The sequence below is a fragment of the Chionomys nivalis genome, chromosome 12 (assembly GCF_950005125.1).
Source record: "Chionomys nivalis chromosome 12, mChiNiv1.1, whole genome shotgun sequence".
NCBI classification, from domain to species: Eukaryota; Metazoa; Chordata; class Mammalia; order Rodentia; family Cricetidae; genus Chionomys; species Chionomys nivalis.
In genome coordinates, this window is record NC_080097.1 from 8,011,889 (window position 1) to 8,037,887 (window position 25,999).

At 37.0% G+C, this 25,999-nt stretch overlaps 1 protein-coding gene across 2 annotated transcripts in view; it reads right to left on the reverse strand.

The window, feature by feature from the left end:
* The window catches only part of Gpc5 (glypican 5), a 1,086,235-nt gene that overhangs the window by 803,885 nt on the left and 256,351 nt on the right, over positions 1-25,999 (reverse strand). For both annotated transcript variants that reach the window (XM_057786870.1, XM_057786871.1), the window contains exon 5: positions 21,395-21,520. In XM_057786870.1, coding sequence (XP_057642853.1) covers positions 21,395-21,520 — 126 coding nt within the window. The remainder of the gene's footprint in view (positions 1-21,394; positions 21,521-25,999) is intronic.

Genomic DNA, 25,999 nt, shown 5'->3' on the forward strand with positions numbered 1-25,999 from the left:
GGATCCACATGAAACTTAAAAAAGCTTTGAAATGGTTCTAGACACACAAAACCCGAGTCAAGAACAACTTCATAGTTTATGTCTCTCATTGCAGACTGCATGTAGACTGCTGCAGTTTTTCATGGGCCTAGGTACAAAAAGGTTCTGCCCAGTCACTGAGTGTGGACTTGAGAGCACAGCTGTGGGTTTAAGAACAGAGCCACATACTGCATGGAAGATTTAGAGCTTTTGCTAATGTGGTCAAAAAGACTAGAAGATATGCAGTAAAAGAGATCCAGGTGGAAAAAAAAAAAACCAAATAGGCTCCAGTATGTTTTACTGCTGAGAGACATTTAATTTGGGGCCTCAAAGTCAAATCAACCAACAAAATTTAATGGTGTCTTGATTTCAAAAATTGGGTCTAAGGATATGTTGCTTTGGAAAAGAGATTCTGCTTTTGTTTCCACAGAAGATGAGAAACACTGATTCCTTCTGGTTTAACATGGTTTGATCAAGGAAGATCACCTAAGTGGTCTCCCATGGAAGCAATAGCCCAGATGATTCAATATTTTAGAGTATCTCAAAATTTCCTTTGAGTTCTATATACAGAACAGCTTCAAGGCTGCTGGCTGAGATAACCCAGCCTCTAAGTCAGTTCTTAAACATTAACTCTAATTTTTTCATAGTTGTTCAAAGATTACCAGTGCCTCCCAATCAGCAGGAAGTATTCTGGAAAACTATTGCCAAATTCTCAAAACACTGTTTATAAATGCTTATTTACATTTAAGGGGGGTTGGTGATAGATTGGTATTGGTTACAGTCATTCTCCTTCTGTAGCACAATTAATAAAATACAAGAGAGAGATATTACAGTTCAACCTGAAGACCAGAAAATCAAAGCAACCAGCCACTGGCTCTTACTTTTTTTTAACCTCACTCCAAAAATGGTGATCCCACCTCTAGAAATCATCAAAATGAGACTGAGCCTGAAACCTGTCTCCTCCCATCTTTTATTCCTCTCCAGTGCTGGGATTAAAGGTGTGCATCACTATCTCCTGGTTTCTATGGCAAACTAGTGTGGCTACTAGGATTAAAGGTGTGTGCCACCACTGCCTGTTCTGTATGGCTGATCAGTGTGGTTATACTACTGATCTTTAGGTAAGCCTTATTTATTGAAATAGAAATGAAATATCACTACATTCTTCTAAATGAAGAAAGAGAGATATAATATAAAAAGAAGGAAAAAAGGATAGGTTATTTAATATACTTTAATCCAAAAAGCAACTGTTAATCTCCAAATATTTTGCATTGGTATAGATTTTAGTTAATTGATATAAATTTAAGGTTAATTTTGTTATACTTTATGTATATTCCTACTTTAATTTAAGGTATTATGTTCATGTGTCTCATTTAAAAATAGTGTATAATTAAGAAATATAGATTAATAGTCATCTAAAATAGTTAAACTTATAATCATATTATGTTTTCTAGATATACAGAGATATATTTCTGATAAATAGGTATCCTCAATCATTTTAAAGACTTACAGAATATGGCATTTGAAATGTTTTAGTAACTTTATGGAGTTTGTTTTCTTTATGATAAATCAGATACGTTGATATTACCCATCCACTAGCTTGTTCATCACTGATATGTAATTTGTTATTGATTGATGTGAGCAGACCAATGGGAGTGATGTACATTCTGCCATCAGAACTTGCAGTCTAAACTTTGCTTGGTACTGCTAATGATTTTACCTGTGAGGGGACAGCACCTCTTCACGAGTTCCTCTCTATGGAAGATCTTTCTCAGGAGCAAGCAAGATTTTTGGCTTCTTATTCTGGAAAGAATTTGGGGGCTAACAAGGATAGTGAAGTAAAGCTAGAAATTTTATTAAAGATGTTTTCATATAGGATCAAACAAGAACGTTAAGAGAAAGAGACACTTAGAAAAAAAAAAGATGAATTGAGGATATGAATGAAGATTTCCATAAAATATATATCCAAGTGTATATTCAGAGCCCTTAAGGGAAAGTTAGCAATTAGCCATGTATACCATCCTGGTAGCATTCAGATTACATCTCAAAAAGTTTCTGTGAAAGCTGTTTTTCCCTTTCATGTAGTAAATGAGATGCATGATGTGGTTCTATGTATGACTTGGATAGAATTAGAGGCTGACAAAGCAAGACCAGAAGTTTATGGGGTAGCACACAGGGATTTTAGTGTATGGTCTTTCTTTGTAATGGGGTTTCTGATGGTAGATCTAGGGAGCTGCCGGTATATGACTGAGAAGAAAGGAAGGCCCAGAGTGTTACTAATTGCACAGGAATTCCTGTTTCTCTGCTGGCTAAAAAACAACCTTATTTCCCAAAGAAATCTCTTTTCTCTCTCTCTCTCTCTGTTTTTCTCTCTGTCTGTCTCTATTTCTGTCTCTCTCTGTGTGTCTCTGTCTCTCTATCTCTCTCTGCCTTTATTTCTCCGCCCCTCTCTCTCATCCTTCCCTTTTCCTTTCCCATTGCCACATAGTATCTTGAGTTAGTAACTTGTTATCTCAATTTATTTTTTTGAATTGAAGTACTAATAACACCTTCTTAATAAGTCGATGTAAAGGTGTGACAGAAAGCACTTTTAGCTATGACTAGGCTTCAGCTAACAGCAATATACACTATTTAATTATGTATAGTCCAGTATTAATGTATGGAGTCTATTTTCAGCCTTTTCATGGACTTTTGGATTGATGAATCAGAGCCACAGAGCTTTATATGCAACTCACTGTTCCTGATCCACTTTAGACATAATATTTCTTACATGGAGTACTCCCACATCTCATGGTCTCAGCATCACTTCTCTTCACACAGCTGAATCTCATGGAGACTCTCAAAGACAAGGTAAACTCATGAAAATGACAGGCACCTGAGAAAGTGTGTGAGTAGAAGAAAACCATCCCAAGAGTCGATACATAGTTTAGGAGGCCAAGAGAAAGAGAGAGCCAGTTACTCATACTTTTTTTTAAAAATGCAGGGAAGATAAAATCTCAACACTGAAATGATTGCTCCAAAGTATAGAGCTCTAAAAAGGGTATTTGATGTGCTTGGACTGAAGGTGTGTGGGAAAGCGTAGAAAGAGTAAATCTAGGGGTGCAAAATCCTTCTTACTGTGGAGCAATTCATAAGCACTGAATTGCATTATTGATTTTTTAAAATAATAATCACCTGTGTGGGGAAATAATTTGCAGGAGAGGTGGAGGGTAGAGGGACAAACCTGCTTTTAAAATGAGGGAGTAGGAAATGAGAACGTAAGAGCCGGAGCATAACAGAAAGGCTGTAAACTAAGCTACCTGGCCAGGATAAAAAGGAGTGCACGCTACTTTTAACCTGTACATATATTTATAGATCAATGTACTTCTGAGAAATCACAAATTACGGTAATTTGAATATCCAACAACTGAAATGTGACATTAGTTACAACCCAAATGGTAGTGAAATATTGAATGTTTAAAAATAACTTGTAATTTAGTTCTGTGTTTGGCAGTCAGATGTAATGTATAATTTTCTCTATTTTATAAAGATTTTTAGAAGTAGTTTCTCTGAAGCTGTGATATACATATGTGTTTAATAATATACATAGCAACCAAGTCCATAGTCTTTAAAGACTCACCTTCCTAAGTTACTACCAGATCATGGCAAATACCACATAAAAGTGTTTAAAACATGAATTGCAATAAAATGTATAAAAGGGTATTCTATATGTGTTTTTATTTTGCTGACCTTCCCTGTCACCTGGTCCCTCATACTCATATATTTTTAAAAATAACAATATTCATGCTTTCTATCTATGAATAAGTATACCATACAGACTTACATCATGCTCTTCATATTGCATTTGTGAGATTGTGTTTGGAATAAAGAATAAGAATGACATGTTCTTTGTTGATACTGTCTGTTGTAGGCTTTTTACATGCTTTATATTGATGTCTACAGTCACAATGATGACGGACATGCAAATAGGTGGGAGGAACCCATGTAAGCAACAATTTTCAGCATAACATCTTAAAGAATTAATTTTAGAATATGATTTTCAAGTGTCTCAAACACATACATTACATACATTATTTTAGTTATCACATCATTTTTATATTGTCTAAAATACAGCCAATTGTCTGAAGGTTTCAATCCTTTGTCATTAAGTAACTATAGATAAGGCAAGTTAGAAAGAGTTTAGCCTTTCTGGCTTTATTTTTAATATTATTCCTTTGCTTAGAATCAGCCCTTAAACCTCCAAGTGTGCCCCATGTGCACAATCACTTTATTCATTAAGTAGAATTCTTGCCCTTGTTGTACCTGTCCTCTTCAAGATAGCTGGTGTCTTTTTTCTTATGGAATACTTTTGCTCCCTTGACACCACTCACTCTAACTTGCTCCTTCTTGTCCTTCAGCTCTCAGAAAAGTCCTTTGTGACATAAGAGCATATGTCATAGCTATATGCTTACTCAAGAGATTGTTGAAGAAATACTTTCTGATGAAGGGGAACGAAGGACACAAGGTAGAGTGGATGGTAGAAATATGGAGAAATTGAAAGAGGCATCTTAGCTATGTCTAGCCTCTTCTGACCCACCGGGAAGCAAAGAGGTATGAACTGAATCCTGGAGCTGAACGCATCTGGAGACAAGAAAGGTAATCTTTGTAAAACTCATAATGCATTGTCAATCCTGAAGTCTGGGGAGGGACTCTGAGAGGCATTTTATGGTTTTTGAGCCAGGTGGCAATTCTATGGGGCAGACATTGAGAAGATGTGGTGAACTAATGATTCCATTAGTAGGGGGATGACTATATTGCAAATCAATGAAAATGTGTGGACTACAGTATGTACTCCAATCCCTTGCTCACTCTGACTTCCAGAAGCAATGTCAATGTCTTGCCATTGTAATATGTAATAGGATGTGCTGAGGAGCGGTCCCATCATTCATAGTCAGAGTTCACTGCTACACATTATTTTCTTTGCTGTAGGATAATGTTCTTGTACATGGTAAAGATTTGTCACTCACGGTGTAAAAAAAAAAAAACCCTGAATGGCCAGTAGATAGGCAGAAATCATAGGTGGGGCAATCAAACTTAAGATTCTGGGAAGAGAAAAGGCCGAGACATAGTCACCAGATAGATGCAGAGGAAGCAAGATGAGAATGCCTTACTAAGAAAAAATACCAAGCCATATGGCTAAACATAAATAAAAATTATGGGTTCATTTAAGTTGTAAGAGCTAGTTAGTAATAAGTCTGAGCAATAGGCCAGCCAGTTTATAATTAATATAATCCTCTTTGTGTTTATTTGCGACTAAATGACTGTGGGAATTGGTGGGACAGAAACTTCTGTATACATCCTTTGGAACCCAGAACCACATAACACAGATAGATACACATTAAAAAATGGTTGGTTAATGATCAACTGAGAGCAACCTAACATTCCATTACAGAAATTCCTCCCAAGTAATCTATCCTGCAGTACCTTACACTTTAAAATGTTAGACTTCTCTGCTTCATCAAAGTCAAAAAACAAGGACTCTTTACAACAAGGTTTCAGTGTGACTCCTTGCCAATTTCCCCATTATGCTGTCCACTCATGAGTTTTTCCTTGGTTTCTTTTGAATTAAGGTCTAAACATTTGTTTAGTGATTAAAGTCTTCATGAAACTGAATGCTTTGTCATCTGGGCTGTTAGAAAACTTCTAGAGCAAAAAGTAGCACATTTGCAAGTAAAATGAACAGGAAACAGCTAATTAGGAATCCCTAAACAACAGTGCATTTCCCCAAGAATAGCATCATTTTTTTCTATCATAAGTAAATACAAATAATAATAAAGCTTGCAGGCGAATAGTCCCCAGAAGACATACATGAGAAATCATGATGAATTATGTCAATCTGCACACTAACAGATCTGTCTGTGTATGCATTTTGAAGCTTTTGATGTTTACTTGGATGGAGTCCCAAAGAGAAGCTGACTTGCATGTCTGAATGGATAAACTCCTAATTAGCTGGCTGGTCCTGACGCTTTTCCATTCTACAAATGGCTTCATCTGCCTGTCTGGACCAAGCTAAAACCTTTTGTCCAAAGAATATTTTTAAATTGCAGAAACAAGTGATATTGAAAACATGTTCAAGACACAAACATCTCAATTAGAACGTTGAAAATGACCTATAGAAAGTCTGCCTTCTTTAGATACTGTCTTTATCTCAATTCAAATCAAGAATAAACAGCGGATTTTTCTCTAGGTTTTTTGAATTCTTGTATTTTTGGAGCTGTTATACCGGGAATGGGGAAGCTCAGTCTTAGATTTTATAACCTGTAGCTCTACAGTTTATTGTGATTTGTAGGTAGACATCCCCACGATAGTGCTGTTATGGAAAAGTCTATGCTGTGTGTGTGTGTGTGTGTGTGTGTGTGTGTGTGTAAAGGTATGAAAGATAGGAGATTTTAAATATTCCATGCCCAATATGCTCTAAGAATTCAAATGTGGCCTAAAGAATTATTTTCCATCACTACTAAATGCCTAAGGAGAAAGTAATCAATGCCTTTTCTCCAGAAATGTACAATACTTAAAAACCTGATTAACATTTTCATACATTTGAGATACAAAATTCATTATGTAAAAGATGCTCTGTTTATCAAAATGAAATCTTATTAAACAGCAACATTGCCCTAAAGAATTTGTTCAAACAAGAACTTTACACTGTCTCTATAGTAGGACTTGTCCTGTTATGACACGTGAACATCTTGAATAGAGATGTTCATTACCTTACATCTTTACAGTTTTATAGTCATGTAAAATTAATTATATTAATAAAGCAAGTGATTAGTGGGGCACACATGATGATTCAATGTGTAAAGACACTTGCTATCAAGGTTTATGGTCTGAGCTAAATTCCCAGAACCCACGTGTTGGAAAAAAACAGCCAACATCTGAAAGGTTTCCTCTGGCCTCCACATATGTGCCATTTCACCAGAGCATCCCTCTCCCCAAGCAAATATATTTACTTAAAGTAAGTGCCAGTATTTTTAATACTGTCATTTATATAATTTTTAGTGTATTATATTGTTTTGACATGGACTGAAAGTACATGGGACAATAAATAGTTTAAAAGCACATAGAAATATGATTAATTAATGAATACTCTTAAGCATACGCCCACGTTTCTTCTCATTTAAGTATTTTCAGTATATTTGTATTTATGTGTTACTACATTTGAAGAAAATTTATTACAGGTAAGCAGTTAATTCAGAGGTCTAGTCCCTTTGAAATACTGATACAGATTACCTGGTTGCCCTTCTCAAGAAACATGAATAATACTCCTATCTAGAGACAAATATTTTTTCTACATATTTTTGACAATGTTGGGAATTATAAATTTCATCTATCTATACCATATTAGTGAATTAAAAATAAATTTATTGGGTTTGTATTTTATTGAATTTAGTTGATTGTGCTCTTTTTAACTTGACTTATATAAGGGTAAGACTAGAAATTTTGTCCACCTTATGAATCTTAATCAAACTACAAATTCAATGCACTGCCCACTGTTTCACAGAGCCCAACTTCCTCCACCTTATGAATGTTCACTAAAATAACTGATAATATAAATGGAAAACAGACTTGGGGATGGAACACAAAGTTGAGGTTCAGTGGATGAGAAAGGGAGATGGGTGGATCTATGAAGCATTTAGGGAGGGGCTAATTGCAATCAAAACACGTTGTATAAAATATTCCAACAATTAATGAAAACTTTGCATTAAGACAACCAGGTCAGAAACTTATACAATCCTTTTAAAGGGAGTGGTGATAATTAGTGCTATAGAGATTTAGGGAAAATTCAATGGTTCTGGAGGAACAAACTATTAAAACAAAATCTACTGTTCCTACAGAATGATCTGTAAATAGTTGGGTTTGTCCTAATGAATGAGACCATTAAAGGAGATAATGTTATGTGAGGAATCCGTCCTGTGGCAGTGGCAGACTTCCATTTTTCCTCCTGTGGTCCCTGTTCAATCTTGTCTGGTTAACTTCCGACAAAGGAGTTTTTCAAAAGTCCTTATTCTACTAGGAGGTTAAAAAATATCATTCCAAAATTCTTATATTGACCTTGGTTCCTAATGCAGCAGCATTCAGAGCTGGAGTTTTGGGAGCTAATTTGATTATGAGTACTGAGACCATATCAGTGACTGATTAATGAGTTTAAAGATAAATGTGAGGATGGGAGTAAGTTATTGGCATGTGTCTTCGTGTATATTTTGTCTCTAGACCCCTGAAGACCCTTGCATTTTCCTCTTACTTCCACCAACCCTGGCTGACTGGAGGTTGCCAACTTCCTTCTACCACATCCCTCGGCACCATGTTTTGCCTCACCATGTGACCAGAAACAGTGGATCCAGATGCCATGACTGGAAATGTTTATAATTATGATTCTAATCAAACCTCTCCTCCTTCAAGATGGCTTCCTTGGGTATTTTGTTAATGTGGGGAAACAAGGCTAACTAATCCACTTTATAAACAGCCATTGTTATGGTCTAAAGATTTGTTAAAAACTCACGTGAAAATACAATTGCCCTTGGAGCTACCATTGTTTCTGCCTTACCTTTCCTACATTAAAGGCAGTAGTGAAATTATTTCTCCTTCAAGTTGCTTCTGCTGAGTATTTGAGCATTGCAAAGAGAAAGTACCACAAGCACAGTCACCCTCCTTCTTTTTACCTTTCTGCCATTGAGGACTTCGATTATGCAAAGATATCCATGATAAAAAAAAATCCATGCCAGAATCCTAATCTTGGAAAGCACAGGACTAAAACTATAAACAAATAAATCTTTCTTGTTTATAATTTATCAAGTCTCAGGTACTCTAACATTATGACCACAAACATAAATATGATTGCCCAGAAAAATGTTAGTTCTAATATTTGGTCTTTGACCCAGGTTCCTGATACAGATCTCCTAAGTCTTTTGCAATACCTTACGTAGAAGCATCTAGCAGCCTTAAATACCTTGACATATCCTGAGTAATAGAAACTCCTTCACTTTTAGTGCAGGGACACTTGTTAGGCTTTGCATGAGGATCAGTCACCAGAAAGATCAAACAATACTTGACAACTTGGAACTTAAGCTTTTCTCTTCATGCTCTGGGGACTAGAGAGGACATGTAAAAAAAGTTACTCAGCTGATGATCAAAGAACATTAATCATTGATTTTTTCAGACCTTCAAGTATTCTCCATCAATATTTAAGACCTTGGTGTTCAAAGAACATCTAAGTTGCTGATTTGAATGTGTGGAACTACTGGGAGCTTGGTTTGCCCAGAAAGGGTGTGGAAGCATCACATGCCTGGCCCTGGCTGCTGTAGCCTGACATTTAATCTTTATAGAGCCTTTCCTAGACATCCTTTGTCATCGGTTTCCAGTTCTCCCTTTTAGCTATTACTATTAACTGACTGAAAACAAGCAAAGCATTTTTCTGAATTCTGTAAGCCACTCTAGCAACTATCAAACCAAAGAATTTGAGTATGAAAATCTCCACATTTTTTGCTTCATCACACTTGAGTTGTGGAGAACTTGCCAATCTACTGTTTGTGAATGACTTCTAAAAGTAACAGTCATTCTGTGGAGCAGCGCTCTCAACTTGTGGACTCGGTAGTAATTGTGATGAGTGCCAGACTGAGCTGAATGGGAGGAAAAGCAGCTGTGTGTAAAGAGCTGGAGACGCTATGGATGTGAGAGAAGCCACTACATTTGGTGTTATGTGATCTGAGTTGAATGTGAACGCAGAGAGAAAACTGTTTAGTGCCAGCCCACTGCAGCTTGAAATGCCCAGACTGCTTAAACACCTAGAATGAACCACCAAGTACTTCTCTAACTGGGGTAGCTTTATTTACCCTTTAGAGAGTTTTAATTAAAAGAAACCCTTTGTCATTTGTATGTCTGCTGCTCACACACTCGCGTTCCTTCTGTTCTGCAGCCACATGAAGCATGAAGTTCTCTCTTCTTGGAGAAGTTCGGTCTTCCCACATTAGCTTTAATGTGATCTCTCCACAGAAGTCTTTCATAGTATTTAAGGAACACAGCCTCTTCCTCACCCCAGCTCTGCAACACTAGCCCATGAGAAAACTTTATTGTTCCTCACCTAAAACAGTGATGATGATTATTAATTTTATTTGGTAACACACTTAGGATATTGTACTCACTGGGAATATTATACTCACTGATTAGATTTGTTTTAAGTCTTCATGTTGGCATAAAAGGCTGTTTTCAGGTTTGGTTAATTATAGATTAAACTTGTAAACATAGACTAACGCATTTTACTGTCGATGGAGTAAAGAGGCCTCTGTCTTTCAGTAGAAATTTTGGGCGAAAGACTTAAATCCTCCAAAAACTGAGAAATTCTACCTCCTGACTATGTTTAAACTTAAGATAGCAATGTAACTTCTGACTGGGGCTGTCAGCTTGCTCATCTTCCCTGGGGATACTGGAATAGCTGTCTCCTGTAATGATCCAAGCATGTAGGCGCACCATTAGACTAGCTTGTATTTATCAGCCATCTACCTCTGTCTGTAGTTCAGATCCTAAGTGTTCTCCAATAGCCCATATGGTCAATTCTTGATCCCTAGTTTGTTACTATTATGAGGAGTTAGGATCTTTGAGAGGAAGAGCCTAGCAGGAGATCTTTCTATCATAGGGGATATGTCTTTGAATGAACACTGGAACCTGAATTCCTTATTCTCTTTGTGCTTCCCAGACAAGAGTCGAGATGTTTCACTCTGGCACATATGTGAAGCCACACAAGTTGACCACAGACACAAACCAATGTGTCCAGTCATAGACTGATACCTCTAAACAGTGATCCTTTTCTTTCTGTAAATTGATTAATCTAAGTTATTTCCTCCAGCAACAGAAAACTAACATTATAACTACATATAATATGTGTGCACCTAAAAAATAATATGCAAATAGACATATATTATTCTATTTGCATATGAAATATATGTATATATAGTATGTATATCCATATCTTTATATATATATGTATATAGTATATATCTATTTATCCATGTGGGAGTATGTGTGTGTGTATGTGTAAAACAAACTTTTGAAGAAAGAAGGGTTTGGTTCTCTCTGTTTTTTAAGGAAGCCGAAATTAACAACACTTCTACAGAACTGTGCCATTTTACACTGCAGTTTTTCCCCCATACTGCATCACCTTCTTCTGTAGAAATACATATTACAGTTTGGTAATCATTTCAGCTAAACCCCAATTGAATTCTGAACCAATTCACCATATACAGTTTTTACTTAGCAACAACTTTTATATTTTAATATATCTTGCTCACTAAAAGATGATCATTTTAAAGCCTATCTAAGCTCTTGTTGTTTTACTGATTCAATATATTTATTTGTCTAGATTTTCTCTACAATAAAATGACCAACATTTCATCCACACATGTACTTAAGTGTAATTTCATATTTACTTTATGTGAAGTTCTTATAAATGAATTTATATCCTTCCACAAGTATATTTCCACCTCTGTGACTAGCAACCAGTGTTACTATACAGAAGGCCTTCCTTGATATCAAATAGGACCCAAGAATGGATAAGTTTTTATGCCATATCAGTAGGTTGGTCCCTGTCAATAGATGTTGATAGATGAAAGACTTTGGCTATGTAGTCTTTCCTAGAACTGACTGGTTTTTTTATGTATCTACACTGGCTTGTTGATGAAGTCAACTCTAGATGTTTGCAGAGAATGGGCTTTCACACACAATCCCTCTTCTCCTAGCTTCCTCTTAATGTTCTTTCTGTGTACTATGAAATGTTGTTCATGACACTTTCCAAATGTTTAAATATGAGATGCATTTTCTTCATAATCCTAAGACTTTTAAATTAGTTAATAACTCAAAGGCTTATAACAGGCAGCTTCTATGGATGTTGTGATATGTAAAATTCATTATATACTCTACTTTTCAAAGTTCCACCTAAAAACAAAAATAATTTGTATTCCTGGGTCTCTCCAAGTAAACAAAGGAATAAAAGTATTCAGAATAATCTGGAGAAAATTAAATCTTCATAAAGTATGATACACAACCATATTACTTGTACAAGCCAAATATAAAGGGCAATAAGCTACTACTACCACATTAATAATGTGGAAATCATCCTGTCATTGGGTATTGCAAAACTCTTTTTAACAACTTCTAACAGGTTCCTTTACTTTGAGAAATACATCAGAGGAGAAGATCTGCTGACTTTAGCAATAAAATGTACATGGAACTGATGAGTTATGCATATAAATAAAATGAGACTACAGTGGGATCTATTTGGAGAAAAATATGAATGAATGATTACATTTCTAATATATCCTCTCATATGTAACAATCACTGTCTAATAAATTTATTGCTGTTATGCAAAAATATAGAACCTAGTCTGAGCAAAAGTATCTCTGTTTTATTTATAAGAAACAATTCTGAGTGTGACTATGAAGGTGAAGTATTAAACTGCTCTTACTATAAAGCAGAATTACCATCCTGGAACACAGTAAGATTGCTGCTGTTTTCAATAACACGATCTGAAAGTCACAAGTCAGGGTAACTGTGATGAAAACTGGACCCCCAGACAGATCAGCTTCTGTGTTAAACGGTCTGGAAAAGACTCTTTAGGTTTCCACTTCAAAGAACTATTATCTTGTATCCCTTTCTTACCGCTCTCTAGTCAGAGCCTCTGATAGAAGCATGTAATAAGTTAAAAATAGTCTATTTGAATGGTGTCAACCTGCAAGAAACTGAGTTGACACACAGTGATGGCTGATGTCCAACTCTATTTTGTTCCAAACCTTCTAGTACAGTATAGATTTCCTTGGTGAACTCAGTGGTTGAAAAGAAATGGTAATATGTACATCTGCCTTAGAACTATCCTGTTTCCCAGAACAACGTGATGGATGGTTTGCTGGAGGTTTGGCATGGTTTTCTTGTCATCTAATGGTTCAATATGATCAACACCAAGCCTAGCCCACAATCAACTATTCCCAAACTCCTGCTTAGGGAATTTTCCCTTTTATCTCTGAAAATCTTTGTATTTTAATGTTATCTCTCTCCTGAAAAGACTAACCCGCTACATGGGTAGAAAACACACCTTCTTTTCCCAAGCTGGAGTATTTGAGTAACTCTTAAAAATAATTTTTCTGTACTTCTAACCCTAGTAAGATAGCTTCTAATTTAGTATTTGGGAAGGAATCACCTCCTAACCCCAGTTCTGTATATGTCCTTTTAGACTTTTTAAACTTAAAAATATGTTTATGCACATGTGTCTGTATGTAGTATATGGATACAAGTTGCGAAGGGAGGCCAAAAGGGGAGTCAGAGTCCCTGAAGGTAGTGTTACATGGGGTTTTTACCTGCTTGATATGGGCTCTGGAACCCCAGCTGAAGCCATCTGTACAAACAATACACATTATTTACTGTCATGGCATCTCTCCAGCTCTTATTGTTTTCACTAATTGACAAGCTACACTTCACATATGTTGATGTTTCCAAATAAGATTCTCCTGTTATAACTCATCCACTTATGAGAGTTCAAAAACAGAGATATGTTGACCCTGAAGTAAATGAGCAGATCTTACTTAGCCATAGTGATTCAACATTTGTGGAATCTTTACTCTGTGGTAGCTAACATTCTGAGTTCCTTATATAAATAGTTCAACAAATTTCATGTATCAGGGTGATATTTCTTTCAGTCACATTGTAAATATACAAAAATTGCTACAAGTTAATGATTATAAATTTGAGATTGGGTGGGGAGGAGATCCAGAAGAGTTGTAGTAGGGGACAGGAGTAACAGAGCAACGGATATGGTCTTAAGTACATTATACTCACATAAGATTATCAAAAAAAAAGACAAATTTTAAATCTTTAAAAACCAATGAAAGTTCCTGTAGATCATTTACAAGTGGTTACCAGCTGTGAACATTTGACAGCCTCTTTCTGAATTACTGGGTGCACTACAGTGAAGGAGACGCAGCTTGTCTTTAGGTGGTGAAGACAAGCTAGTGAAGCCGATGTGAAAGAGCATAGAGGGAGAATGAGTAATCTGAGCAGCTACAAATGGTGAGAATGTAGCTTGGAGGCCACCCTGTGTTCACTAGTTCATTCAAGGCTAGATGTTCTCCCATTCTGTTTCATGCTTCAAAGTCTGCAGGGTGAAGAATTTCCCACAACTATAAAGATTTTGTGAATTACAGTTACATCTGACCATGATTTGTCTCTTCTGTCTCCTGATCTACTTGGAAGATAGGATCCTACCAATAGTTTCTATCTCTAATTCTCTGCCCCAGTTTCTAGAACATTGTATGGACAGAGAAGATGCTTGACAATGTTTATTTACTATGTCTTCCAATTTTCATTATTATATTTTCATATTATACAAAAATCTTCTTATATTTACTATATATTTTTATTAAATGGATGAGTAGAAACCCATGTCACTTTCTGTTTATTATTTCTGAATATACTCAGTCAAATAGGAAATCTCTTATTTGAAATAATGCTGGAACTTATGCTTTTCCTATTTTAGAATCTGATTTGTTATGTTCATACCTTGAGCATGCTTTCTATCAGCTTTTACATTTTAAGTCCTCCAAATATTAGGTCTATCACTTGCCTAACTTAATATTCTATTCTAGGTGCAGTGTTATTATCTTCACATGGAAAGTGCTTTCATATTCTCCCACCATCTCCAAACACTCGTGACCAAACTACCTATTTTGTGTTCATGCATCAGAGAACAAGACGACACATGGGACATGTTCTTTTGCCTTCCGTGGGAGGTGAGAAGTATGATAGGTTACATGCATACAACTTTGGTCCCATAGCTTGACATCACTTTAACTATACAAAATTTTAGGCTAAAAGAACCACATGAGAAAATTTCTTTGAGGAAATGTTAGAATACTATGGCATTTCCCTATTTCTTCATCCTAAGTGAAAGGCTCAAGTAAGGGTTCCCTACAAGTGGGAAGGTATAAAAGCCTCATTGTTAACACATGCAGTGGAAGCCCACCTAGTGACAGAGAAAGAAACACAACTCAAACTAGACTCCCACCAAAACCAGAGGTGGTGAGGAAAGGATTCCGTGGTTTCTATGGCAGGTCATATGGAAGAAGAGAAACCTTATAATCGTCTGAGCACAAAGAGATGCACTGTGAGATAGAGAAGTGAGGGGAGGCGTTGCCTTAGAGAAGAGAGGGGAGGCATGCCTTGAACACAACACTAAGACACTTTTCAAGTTTAAATTCCTGCCAGCCAGGGGCATCAGTAAAAGTATCATAAATACAATCAGTCACAGAAGGTAGTCTTTTAATATCTTATTTTTACGTCACCTTTTCATACTAAAAGTTCCCAACTCCAAAACTCTCAGGAAGATATGGAGAGTTAGAAGAAGTTGAATTAGTACCTTTCAGGGTTGACACACAGTGTAGAAATTGTTCACACCCACTACATGTCTCCTAGATTCAACCAGAGCTTAGCTGGGAAAGAGTATAAACAAACACATTGAATGCATTTTAGATTTTCAAATGTTAAGTAGTGCTGGGTAGCTTCCAATGTACAATTTGCACTGCTTATAAAACTGATAACCAAACATCCTATTGGCACCACAGTGATTCAAACGACCCTAAAATTGGCCATGATTTTATTTATGAAAAGATTTCTAGTGGATTTATTGCTACAGTTTATATTTTTGCCTGGCAAAGAGCAGCTCTGAGAATATGATATACCCTTAAAAAGAGACAACTGGTTATCAAGTCAGCAAGTCCCCAGAATATCCTTTAGTATTTGCTACGAACTCTTAAACAAGAGAATGATCACTCCAGACACTACAGTTTAAAGAAAAATAAAATTCTGGTCAGAAAGAATTCAAGATAACACAGCTAGAAGCTAGTTGCTGTGTGAGACAGTCCACAGCTGAGTGTGCTACAAATTTATTCCATATTTGTTGCAAATTTACATATCAGATACACCTATATGCATCCTGTAGGACTCCTCATGTGATGAATATACATACAGCGTATTTCATTTCCATGATTCAAGAAGGGGCGTGTCTCAGTTCTCCCCTTACAAAATGTTATACATCCTGACTTAACATTTTTTCAAGGTTTATTACTTTTTTTTTTTTTTGGTTTTTCGAGACAGGGTTTCTCTGTAGTTTTGGTGCCCGTCCCAGAACTAGCTCTTGTAGACCAGGCTGGCCTCGAACTCCCAGAGATCCACCTGCCTCTGCCTCCCGAGTGCTGGGATTAAAGGCGTGCGCCACCACTGCCCGGCTACTACTTTATTTGTAAGAGTGTTTGCTTTCATGAATGTATGTCACCACATTTATACCTTGGAGGCCAGAAGAAGGGATCCCTCTAGAGCTAGAGTTACAGAGTGTTGTGAACTGCAATATGGGTTCTGGGAACTGGACCTGGGTCCTCAGGAAGATTAGTAATTGCCCTTAACCATTAAGCTACCTTTCCAGCATGTGAGTTCATACTTTTGTCATTGTACAAGCATTTGCATTTTTTATACATCCCCAACACTACACCTTCATCTCTTTGTTGGGATGATGCTGACTAATATGTTTTAGCCCAACACATCTGAGATTAGAAGAGCTTTTTTAAAGGGAGAGAGACCACGCCCCAATGGGCTGGTATCTCAGCGGCTATTGGCTGGAGGAGCGGAAGGACCTCCCGCAACACTGTCTGGACTTCAGTTTCACAATGTTAATTAAATACATTCCAGGAAATACTCATAATCCTACTGTTATACTGGACAAAAATGAGAACAGCATCCAGAGTTAGAGACAGGTGGAAATTTTAGGATCCATACCTCTTCTTCTAAGCTTCACTTAGGAACCTACTGTCAACCGCCTATCATCAAGGTTATTTCCCAGTCTAAATCCGAATGTGCAGTACCACTTATTGCTGTGGTTCTCAATCTGTGATTTGAGATTCCTTTGAGGCACAAACAACTCTTTCACAGGGTTCACCTAAGACCATCAGAAAACAGATATTGACATTACAATTCATAACAGTAGCAAAGTTACAGTTAAGATGTAGTAATGAAAATAACAGGAGGAACTATATTAAATGGTCGCAGCATTAGGAAGGTTGAGAACCACTGTCTTATGGACTTAATTTCCCTATAGTTCTGTTATCTTCTGAAAATCACTCATGTGTACTCAATGATATTAATCACTTTTACCTTTCTTTAATAATATGGATTTACTCTAAAAGAAATTAGAAGAGAAGAAAGACGATGTGATATATAAATGTAAAAACCTTTGTAGCTAGTACAGTAAATTGGGGGTCTAACACACAGGGAGTTCATTCTACTAAAACATGAAATGAAAATAGGAGTTTGGCTAAGTGGTATATGTAGTTGCCTGGAGAATATAATTTAGCTGGAAATTATTCATTTTAATAGTGGAGATTTTAAACTCTATAGTAGCTTCCTGAGATGAATAAGCCCACAAATTACATTTTTGAACACCCTCTACTTCTCAACCAATTATATTTGATGTGAGTACGAAAAAATTACGAGTAAAGGCTAGGGGTGAGAAAGGACTGAATGCAGGAATTTTCATTTTTGGTGATGAGTAAGTTCATAAAATATATTCCATAGTGAAGTATATAATCAGAAATGAAACTTCCCAGTATCCATTCTGAATGGCTATACTGAAGTTCACTGAGTTGTACAGTTTTTCATCTGGTTAATTTTGGTGCATGAGATTTTATTTTTGCAGCATTTTAAAAATGAAAGTAAAAAAAAAATAAAGGAAAAATGTGTTTTGGAAATATTTACAAACCTAACAGGACATGTGTCATGAACCATGGACAGCAACTGGCAGCAGTCAGGGGTCAAGTCACAAGGAATATTGTGACCTGAAAACACAGTTTGCAGGAAACGCCAGTGGTCACTGCATGGATCCATTCTGAGCACTGGAGAACTGATTGGCTTCAAGTGAAGATCCAAACATGAGAATTAGACCACTTGCTTTGCAAAAATAGATGAAATACAATTAAACACTATAGGAACAGAAAGAACAAAAGGTTAAAAGCAAAATAGCTTTCCTGTTAGTCGATGGATGAAGTGAAGAAAAGAAATTACTGCCGAGTAAAGAGTCCTGGTTGAAATCAAAAATGGTAATAAGCTCCAGTGTGGGTCTCTGGCTCTATCTCCATCCATCGCTAGATGAAGGTTCTATGGCGATATGCAAGATATTCATCAGTATGATTATAGGATAGGTTCATTTCAGGTTCCCTATCCTCAGGTGCCCCAATGAACTAACTGGGGACATTGCCCTGGGCATCTGGTAGCCATTCCAAGTTCAAGTCTCTTGCCAACCCTTAGGTGGCTCCCTTACCTAAGGTATGAGTTTCCCTGCTCCCCTATCCAGCCTTCCTTTATCCCCAATCACCCCGATTCCCCCAGTTCCCCTCATCTTCTCCTTCACACTTTTCTCTCCCCATCACCCCTCATCCCCATCCCACCCCACCCCCAAGATTCCAATTTTTTGCCCATCAGTCATGTCTATTTCCCATAGCTGGGAGGATATCTATATGTTTTTCCTTGGGTTTACCCTCTTGTTTAGCTTCTTTAGGATCACAAATTATAGACTCAGTGGCCCCTATCCATGGCTAGAAACCAATTATGAGTGAGTACATCCCATGTTCTTCTTTTTGGGTCTGGGTTACCTCACTCAGGATCGTATTTTCTATTTCCATCCATTTGCATGCAAAATTCGAGAAGTCATTGTTTTTTACCGCAGAGTAGTACTCTAATGTGTATATATTCCACACTTTTTTAATCCATTCTTCCATTGAACTGAGCTCCCAAGGTTATAATGAGGAGCAGAAGGAGAGAGAACATGAACAAGGAAGTCAGGACCATGAGGGGTGCACCCAACCACTGAGACAGTGGGGCCGATCTATAGGGAGCTCACCAAGGCCAGCTGGACTGCTACTGAAAAAACATGGGATAAAACCGGACTCTCTGAATGTGGCAGACAATGAGAGCTGACGAGAGGCCAAGGAGAATGGCACAGGAACTTTCATCTGGCGATAGATCGAGAGAGAGACAGAGACCCAATTTGGAGCAACGGTCTGAGCTCTTAAGGTCCAAATGCGGAGCAGAAGGAGGGAGAACATGAGCAAGGAAATCAGGACCACGAGGCGTGCACCCACCCACTGTGACAGTGGAACTGATCTATTGGGAGCTCTCCAAGGCCAGCTGGACTGGGACTGAATAAGCATGGGTTGAAACTGGACTCTCTGAACATGGCGGACAATGAAGGCTGATGAGAAGCCAAGGACAATGGCACTGGGTTTCGATCCTAATACATGAACTGGCTTTGTGGGAGCTTAGCCTGTTTGGATGCTCACCTTCCTGGGCCTGGATGGAAGTGGGAGGACCTTGGTCTTCCTGTAGGGCAGGGAATTTGGACTGCTCTTCAGTATCGAGAGGGAGGGGGAATGGACTGGGGGAAGGAGAAGAGGAGTGGGGATGGGGGAGGGGAGTGGTGGGAGGGGCAATGTGTGGGAGGAGGGGAGGGAAATGGGAAACGGGGAGCAGTTGGAAATTTTAATTAAAAAAGAATAAAAAAAAAAGAAAAAGAAATGGTAATAAGCTAAGTACAAAGTTAAGAGTGCTAACATTGGTCTATTTTTATTTGATTTTAAAAACCTGGTCATAATCATCTAAGGAAATGATCACCTTAACATAAGAACTAGAGAGAAAAAAAACGGATTGTGCCAGAAGCATTAGGGAACATTAACTAAATCAAGATAAAGTAGAAATAATGTGGCTTATTAATTTTACTAGAGTAGTTAACAGCTCCTGACTGTCTTAAGGGCTAATGTAGAGATGCAGAAATCCTGGATATCAAGGGAGAGTTACTAGATTTTCTGTCTATTAAAAGCAAGCCCTGCTAATTAAGGGGCTGTCTCCTAAACTTCACTGCCCAGAGGGAAGTGAACCATTGAACAATCAATTTACAATCACAGATAACTGAGGACAGAGTAGGGACTGGTATGCCTTCGGAGAACAATTTTGTTTCAAGATAATGAAAGCATGCTAGAGAAGATGGACCTTCAGAGATGCAGATTAGAGATTGCAGCAGCAACAGCTCAATTTAATCTAAAATCAGGAACTTGACCTGTTGACCTCAGTGTTATAGTGGAGTGTATGCCACGAAGGCTGCCATTAAAAATATTGAAATTAAAATAGACTTTGTTTCAGAGGCGAAACTCTCCTTACACTACAGATATTTGAGACATTTTTCTCTTTCATTCACAAGGTACTCCAGGTCTCCTGTTTTTTACCCAGTTTTGCAGACTGGGTAAGCAACTGATACAGAAGCATCTCTATGATGAACCTCTGAAGCAGCACAGCTGTGCACATAAATAATCTTATCAGTCACCTCCTAACAAATGCCTGCAGGAGAAGAAACATTGCCAACATAATCACTCCAGTCTGATAACGAATGATAAAAATCAATCTTGGCAACCAATTTAGTGTGTTGATGTATTTGGCATAATTTCCTCAGGATGAACGTGATGGTATTATAACCTACCATGAAGAGGATAATAGTCTTCACCCCTAAATATGACACACATCCACTTGGTTTCAATCTTCTCAAAATTCAATGGCATTTTTTTTAAGTAGTGGTATGTCTTTAAAATGAATGTCTAATGCAAAATATACATACAGCTTTTTACTGGGGATATTGCTACATTTTTTTTTCTAAAAAACAAAACTTAGTTTAAAATTTTAGTCATCTGGACTCAATATTTTATAGAAATGCTATTAAGACAATTCAGGAGTTCAATATTAAAACATCTATTAGTGCTTTAACACATGTCACCAAACTGTTATGAAGATCTGAATTAGAAACTTAAAACTATTAATAGTACTTCTTATGAAGTGAACTTTTACCTTTTACAAAAAGTAAATAAAAATAACAAACAGGAGTGTGTGAGTAGAAAGTGTATTTCATCTTATGATTTAGAAATACTGTTTTTCCCCTCTCAATCTTATTTTTGGAATAGTATTGAAGTTTCAGTGAGTTTTCTCACAATCTAATATTCATGAAGTTAAAAAATAAGATACTTAATAAAAACAACTAGACAGAAGATAGCAGTTTTAAGGTTGGGGTTGTGTGTAAGTTGGAGACAGGTGGACATGATGAAAGCTTTAAAGCAACACAAAGTGCCCTCGGAGTGAAATGATAAGAAGGATCAGAATAATAAGAGACACTGAAAAGGTCTGACTAACCTGTGTGGTAAAGTACCAACAGTTATGCATCTGTTCAGCTCCCCAAGAAGAAAGCAAGGAAGGAAAGGAATCCTACACAGAACTTACCTTTTCACTATGTCCTCCCCGTTCCAGCAGGGCCTTCCTTCAGCAGCAGCTAATTCAGTGATGCAAAGCTGATCAGCCAGGTCACCATAGAAAGACCTGTGCAGTCTAAGGCTGTTGATGAATTCTCTGAATGAAAAAAAAAAAGATAACATTAACCCATAGAGAGGTATTTAAGACATTTTTCTAACAACCAGTAAAGTTATTTTATAGAAGAATGCCTTCTTAATATCTACATTTGTTTTTTGAATAAAAAATTTTACTATGAGTCTTAAAGACAAAAGGTTTGAATACCATGTACATACACACACACACACACACACACACACACACACAAAACCACTTCAGTTTCCCTAAATCCTTCCCAAGTCATTGGTATCTAAACACAGAAACACAAAATATTTTCTATTCTATATGGAAAACATCAGGCTTACAACATGCTAATGAATTGCCTCCTGAATAAAGGTTTATTCACTTATGTTTCTGAGTCTTTGGTAACAAGGAACACAAAGTAGTAAGTTTTTATTATACATGACTCTAAGCCCTAGATATAAAATATTCCAGAAGTACTACAGTAAAATTTAATAGAGTAAAGAATGTTTAGTATATCAACTAAGGTTTGCTTTTTTTATGTATTCACATTCCATTTCTCCTGCCCCTGAGGATTATAGAAGGGAAAATTCAATGATAATGAAGAATTTTGCATTTTTTTTTTTTTTTTTTTTGCTTAGAAAGCAATGACTTTTGAGTTTTAAAATCAGGACCTAGAAGAACAAAGAAAGTTTGCTTTTCAAATTCAAATGCCAGTGTTCAGATAAGCACAATTTATGAAAACCAGGCAGATGTGGTGAACACTTGTAATCTAAGCATACAGAAAGAAGAGACAAAATATCTCGGAGGTTAGCTTGAGAGTTGGAATTGCCAGAACCAGAGAGCTCTGCTCTGGCTTCAAAAAAAAAAAAAAAACCAACTATCAACACCTAAAGTGGAGGAGAACACAAAGTCACTTTCAGATGTCCTGTGTGCATCTGTGTGCATGTGATGCAGGATTAACAAAAGCTCAGAGACAGAAGTTAGGGTTCAACCTGAAGGTCAAAAAAGCAAAATAGGGGGCTGGAGAGATGGCTCAGAGGTTAAGAGCACTGTACTCTTCCAAAGATCATGAGTTCAATTCCCAGCAACAACATGGTGGCTCACAACCATCTATAATGGGATCTGGCACCCTCTTCTGGCCTGCAGATACACATGCAAATAGAATACTGTATACATAATAAATAAAATCTTTTTAAAAAAAAAAAAGCAAAATAGCCAGCCACTGGCTCTTATCTCTACCTCAGTCAAAATTGAGGATCCTGCCTCCAGGAATCTCAGAAGGAAACTGTGAGAGTTGTCTCCTCCAATCTTATCCTCATCTCCAGTTCTGGAATTAAGGGCATGCTCCACTACTGCCTGGTCTCTATGGCAAGCTGGTGCAGCTACTGGTAATATGGGATGTCCTTCTATATATACATTGCTTTTATTGGTTGGTGAATAAAGCTGTTTCAGCCAATGGCTTAGCAGAATAAGAGCTAGCTAGAAATATTTCCGAGCTGTTGGTCAAACAGTGTTGTAATTAATATAACTTCTCTGTGACTATTCTGCACTGGGAAGCTGGGAAACAAACAAACAGTCTTTGTCTATAAATGGTGCCATTGTGGGGCAACTACATCCACATAAAAACTGAGAGCTTGGGAAGGAATTTTAGACACAAAAGAACAGAGTGAAGCATAGCTTCTTGTAGCGACATATTTTTCAGATAGTCTCTGTTTGCTAGCGGTGAGCAGAGGAGCGGCTCCTTAAAAAGAAAGCTTCCTGATTCAGTATAAGCAGCAGAAACTGCACAGCTTCTTAAAGACAAGACTTCCTGGTTCATGCTGATAGATTGAGGTCCTGAACTTAAATGGGATCTGTGAGAAACATGTTACAAATTGCCTAATGGTGATATAGACCTACTGTGTATATATACACCTGCATATATATGTGCTATGGGTGTGACTAATCCATATATTTACTTTTCTATCATCATGAAGATATTATCCTTTAAATTTGGAAGCATGATACATGCATGAAAAAAGTTAAAAGCTCTTGCTAATTATCCTTTAGTAGTTATGTTACTCATGTCAATTTTTCATCTTGGCCTAGAAACATCACTAAAATATAGAAATCATATATAATTCATATAAGCAATTGAATTGCAGTATTTTAAAGGAGATGGGAAAGTGTACTCTGTCTGAGCATTTATTTAAAGCATCATCTATCAGGTTCATATAAAAATGTATAAATTCTTCAGACTTCAAACGTAACAGATGGGCTTTGCCTCCTAATTTTGCCCTTTCTCTTTCCCTTCAATTCATTTTCTAAGCTAAACTGAGAAGCAGCTTTGGAAAGTCATGAATACCATTTTTGATGTTTTTAAATACAAAGTAATATAGATAAGAATGTCTAATGATAACCACGGCCTCTTTCCATTCCACCCCGTAGCCTCTTTCCATGCCAACTATTCTTACTTCTGGTCACACACTCCAGCCAAAATTCACATTTTTATTGAACCATTGCATAAAATACACCTGCATTGCATGAACAAAATTTATGCTTAGCATGTTCATTTTCTCCATTTAGCTTTGCCTTTGACATCACTATCCATCTAGCCATTCTTCAAAACGCCATTGGCTCCACCTGCCTTTGTCATTGATCCATGCAGCATCTATGGGTTCTTTCTGTTTCTCACCCATGTGTTCTTAATAGGCCTGTCCTACAATTGTTCCTACTTATAAATCTACCCTCTCTGATGGATGATGTCCCCTCTCACAGCAAAAGCTCTGCCTTGTCCTTCATTTGTTCTGAGGGTTTGATCATCATTAATACCCAACAGATCTTCAAATGCTTGGTAAATTAGCCCTAGGTGACGTCTTGGTTTTTAATAGTTTCCAGAATTGAAAACTAGTACTATATTCTTTTATTAATGATGATATTCTTAAACTCTTAAACAGAAAAGATCCCTTAAAACCCTTAGGATTCTTTAAACCATGGGACCTACTTCTAGATTGTGAAGAATCAGTGTATGTTCCTGATTCTATCAAAATGTTAGATGTCTAAATGTCAAGATTACTCAGTAGCAATCCCAGGGAATGAACTACATTGAAATATAATATCCCATTACTATTTAGCCTCACTGTGTATTAAGATCCTATAGTATTCCATCACAGATGCACTCATTATGAATTAGAAAGAACCTGAAGAAGCCATTCATTTGAGTAACTCCCTCTCCTATCTTTATGATGTCATCACATGGGGAAAAAACCCTAAACTATACAGGGAGGATTGTTGAGTTGGCTCAGCTGGTAAAGGCACCTGCCAGCAAAACTGATGACTTGAGTTCAATCCAGAGACACACATATTAGGGAAGAATCAACTCCAGGATCTCCTTTGGCCTCTTCCACAACAGCATGTATGAAATATCAATTATCAATGTCTGAAAAAGTTGAAGGTTTTAAAAATCAAAATTTTAAAATATTAACTAGAGGAGTACTTCTATAGTTCCAATAATTTATGGATATTATCACATTAAAAAGCAAAAATATCACTTATATGTATGTTGCTATGATAGAAAACAAATCTGTTATCTTTTCTGAAAATCTGCATTGAGAATGTAGTATGTTCAGATAGGAATGTTCAGATAGGAATAATATATATGAAATACCTATATATCTGAAATATGCAGCCAAGGAAGCAGAGAGCAGAGTAAATTCTAATCACTAGCTAATGACCAAACTTGTGCAGTGCTGGCTCAGTAAAGAAAAGGTCTAAAACACAATTGCTCATTCATAGCCTGCAGCCTTGTTTGCCCTGAGCTTACTGAAGACAGGGGAGAAACATGGACTAGCATAGTTATTGCTTCATTGCTTTTCATGCCCTTGAGGCCAACAGCACTAGAAGAGTCTCCTGATACATCACACGCTAAAATATATAAAAGGAAATGCAACCCATCTCTGAATTGTTCTTCGTGGTTTGTTGACGTGGCCATGCTCAGTTACTACTATAAATAGAATAACACTTTCAATGGGACATAATACAGTAATTGCCTTTAATAACAAAAGCAACATCTTTCACTGAGCAATAAGATAATTCAAAGGCTTTTATCTGAAGATGAAGTGAATGAGTTTCTTTGTAGTGTTTGCACCCCTCCTGGCGTAAGCAAAGTTGACCTTGACAGGCTGATGTTTACCCTTTCCCAACTTTCACTACATGGATATAACAAGCACTCAGACAGAGGGGGGACATTAGAAAGGCAGTATATACGGATAATTTAGTTCTACAAAATTGGTACCAAGCTATTCCCACACTTAACTGGGACTCCACAAATATATATCACACATACGTATAAACTGTGGTACAGTATTTTATAAGTTGTATATAGTCACACGTACACAGTCTAATAAAATGCGTTATTAAACTAACTTAAATTATAATTTACAAGTTTGACATACGCCTCATACATTGGGTGTGAAGAGTGGCACTCAAATAAAGTTAAACTTTGTTCATCTAGAGAACCACGTGCCTTTAGCCATG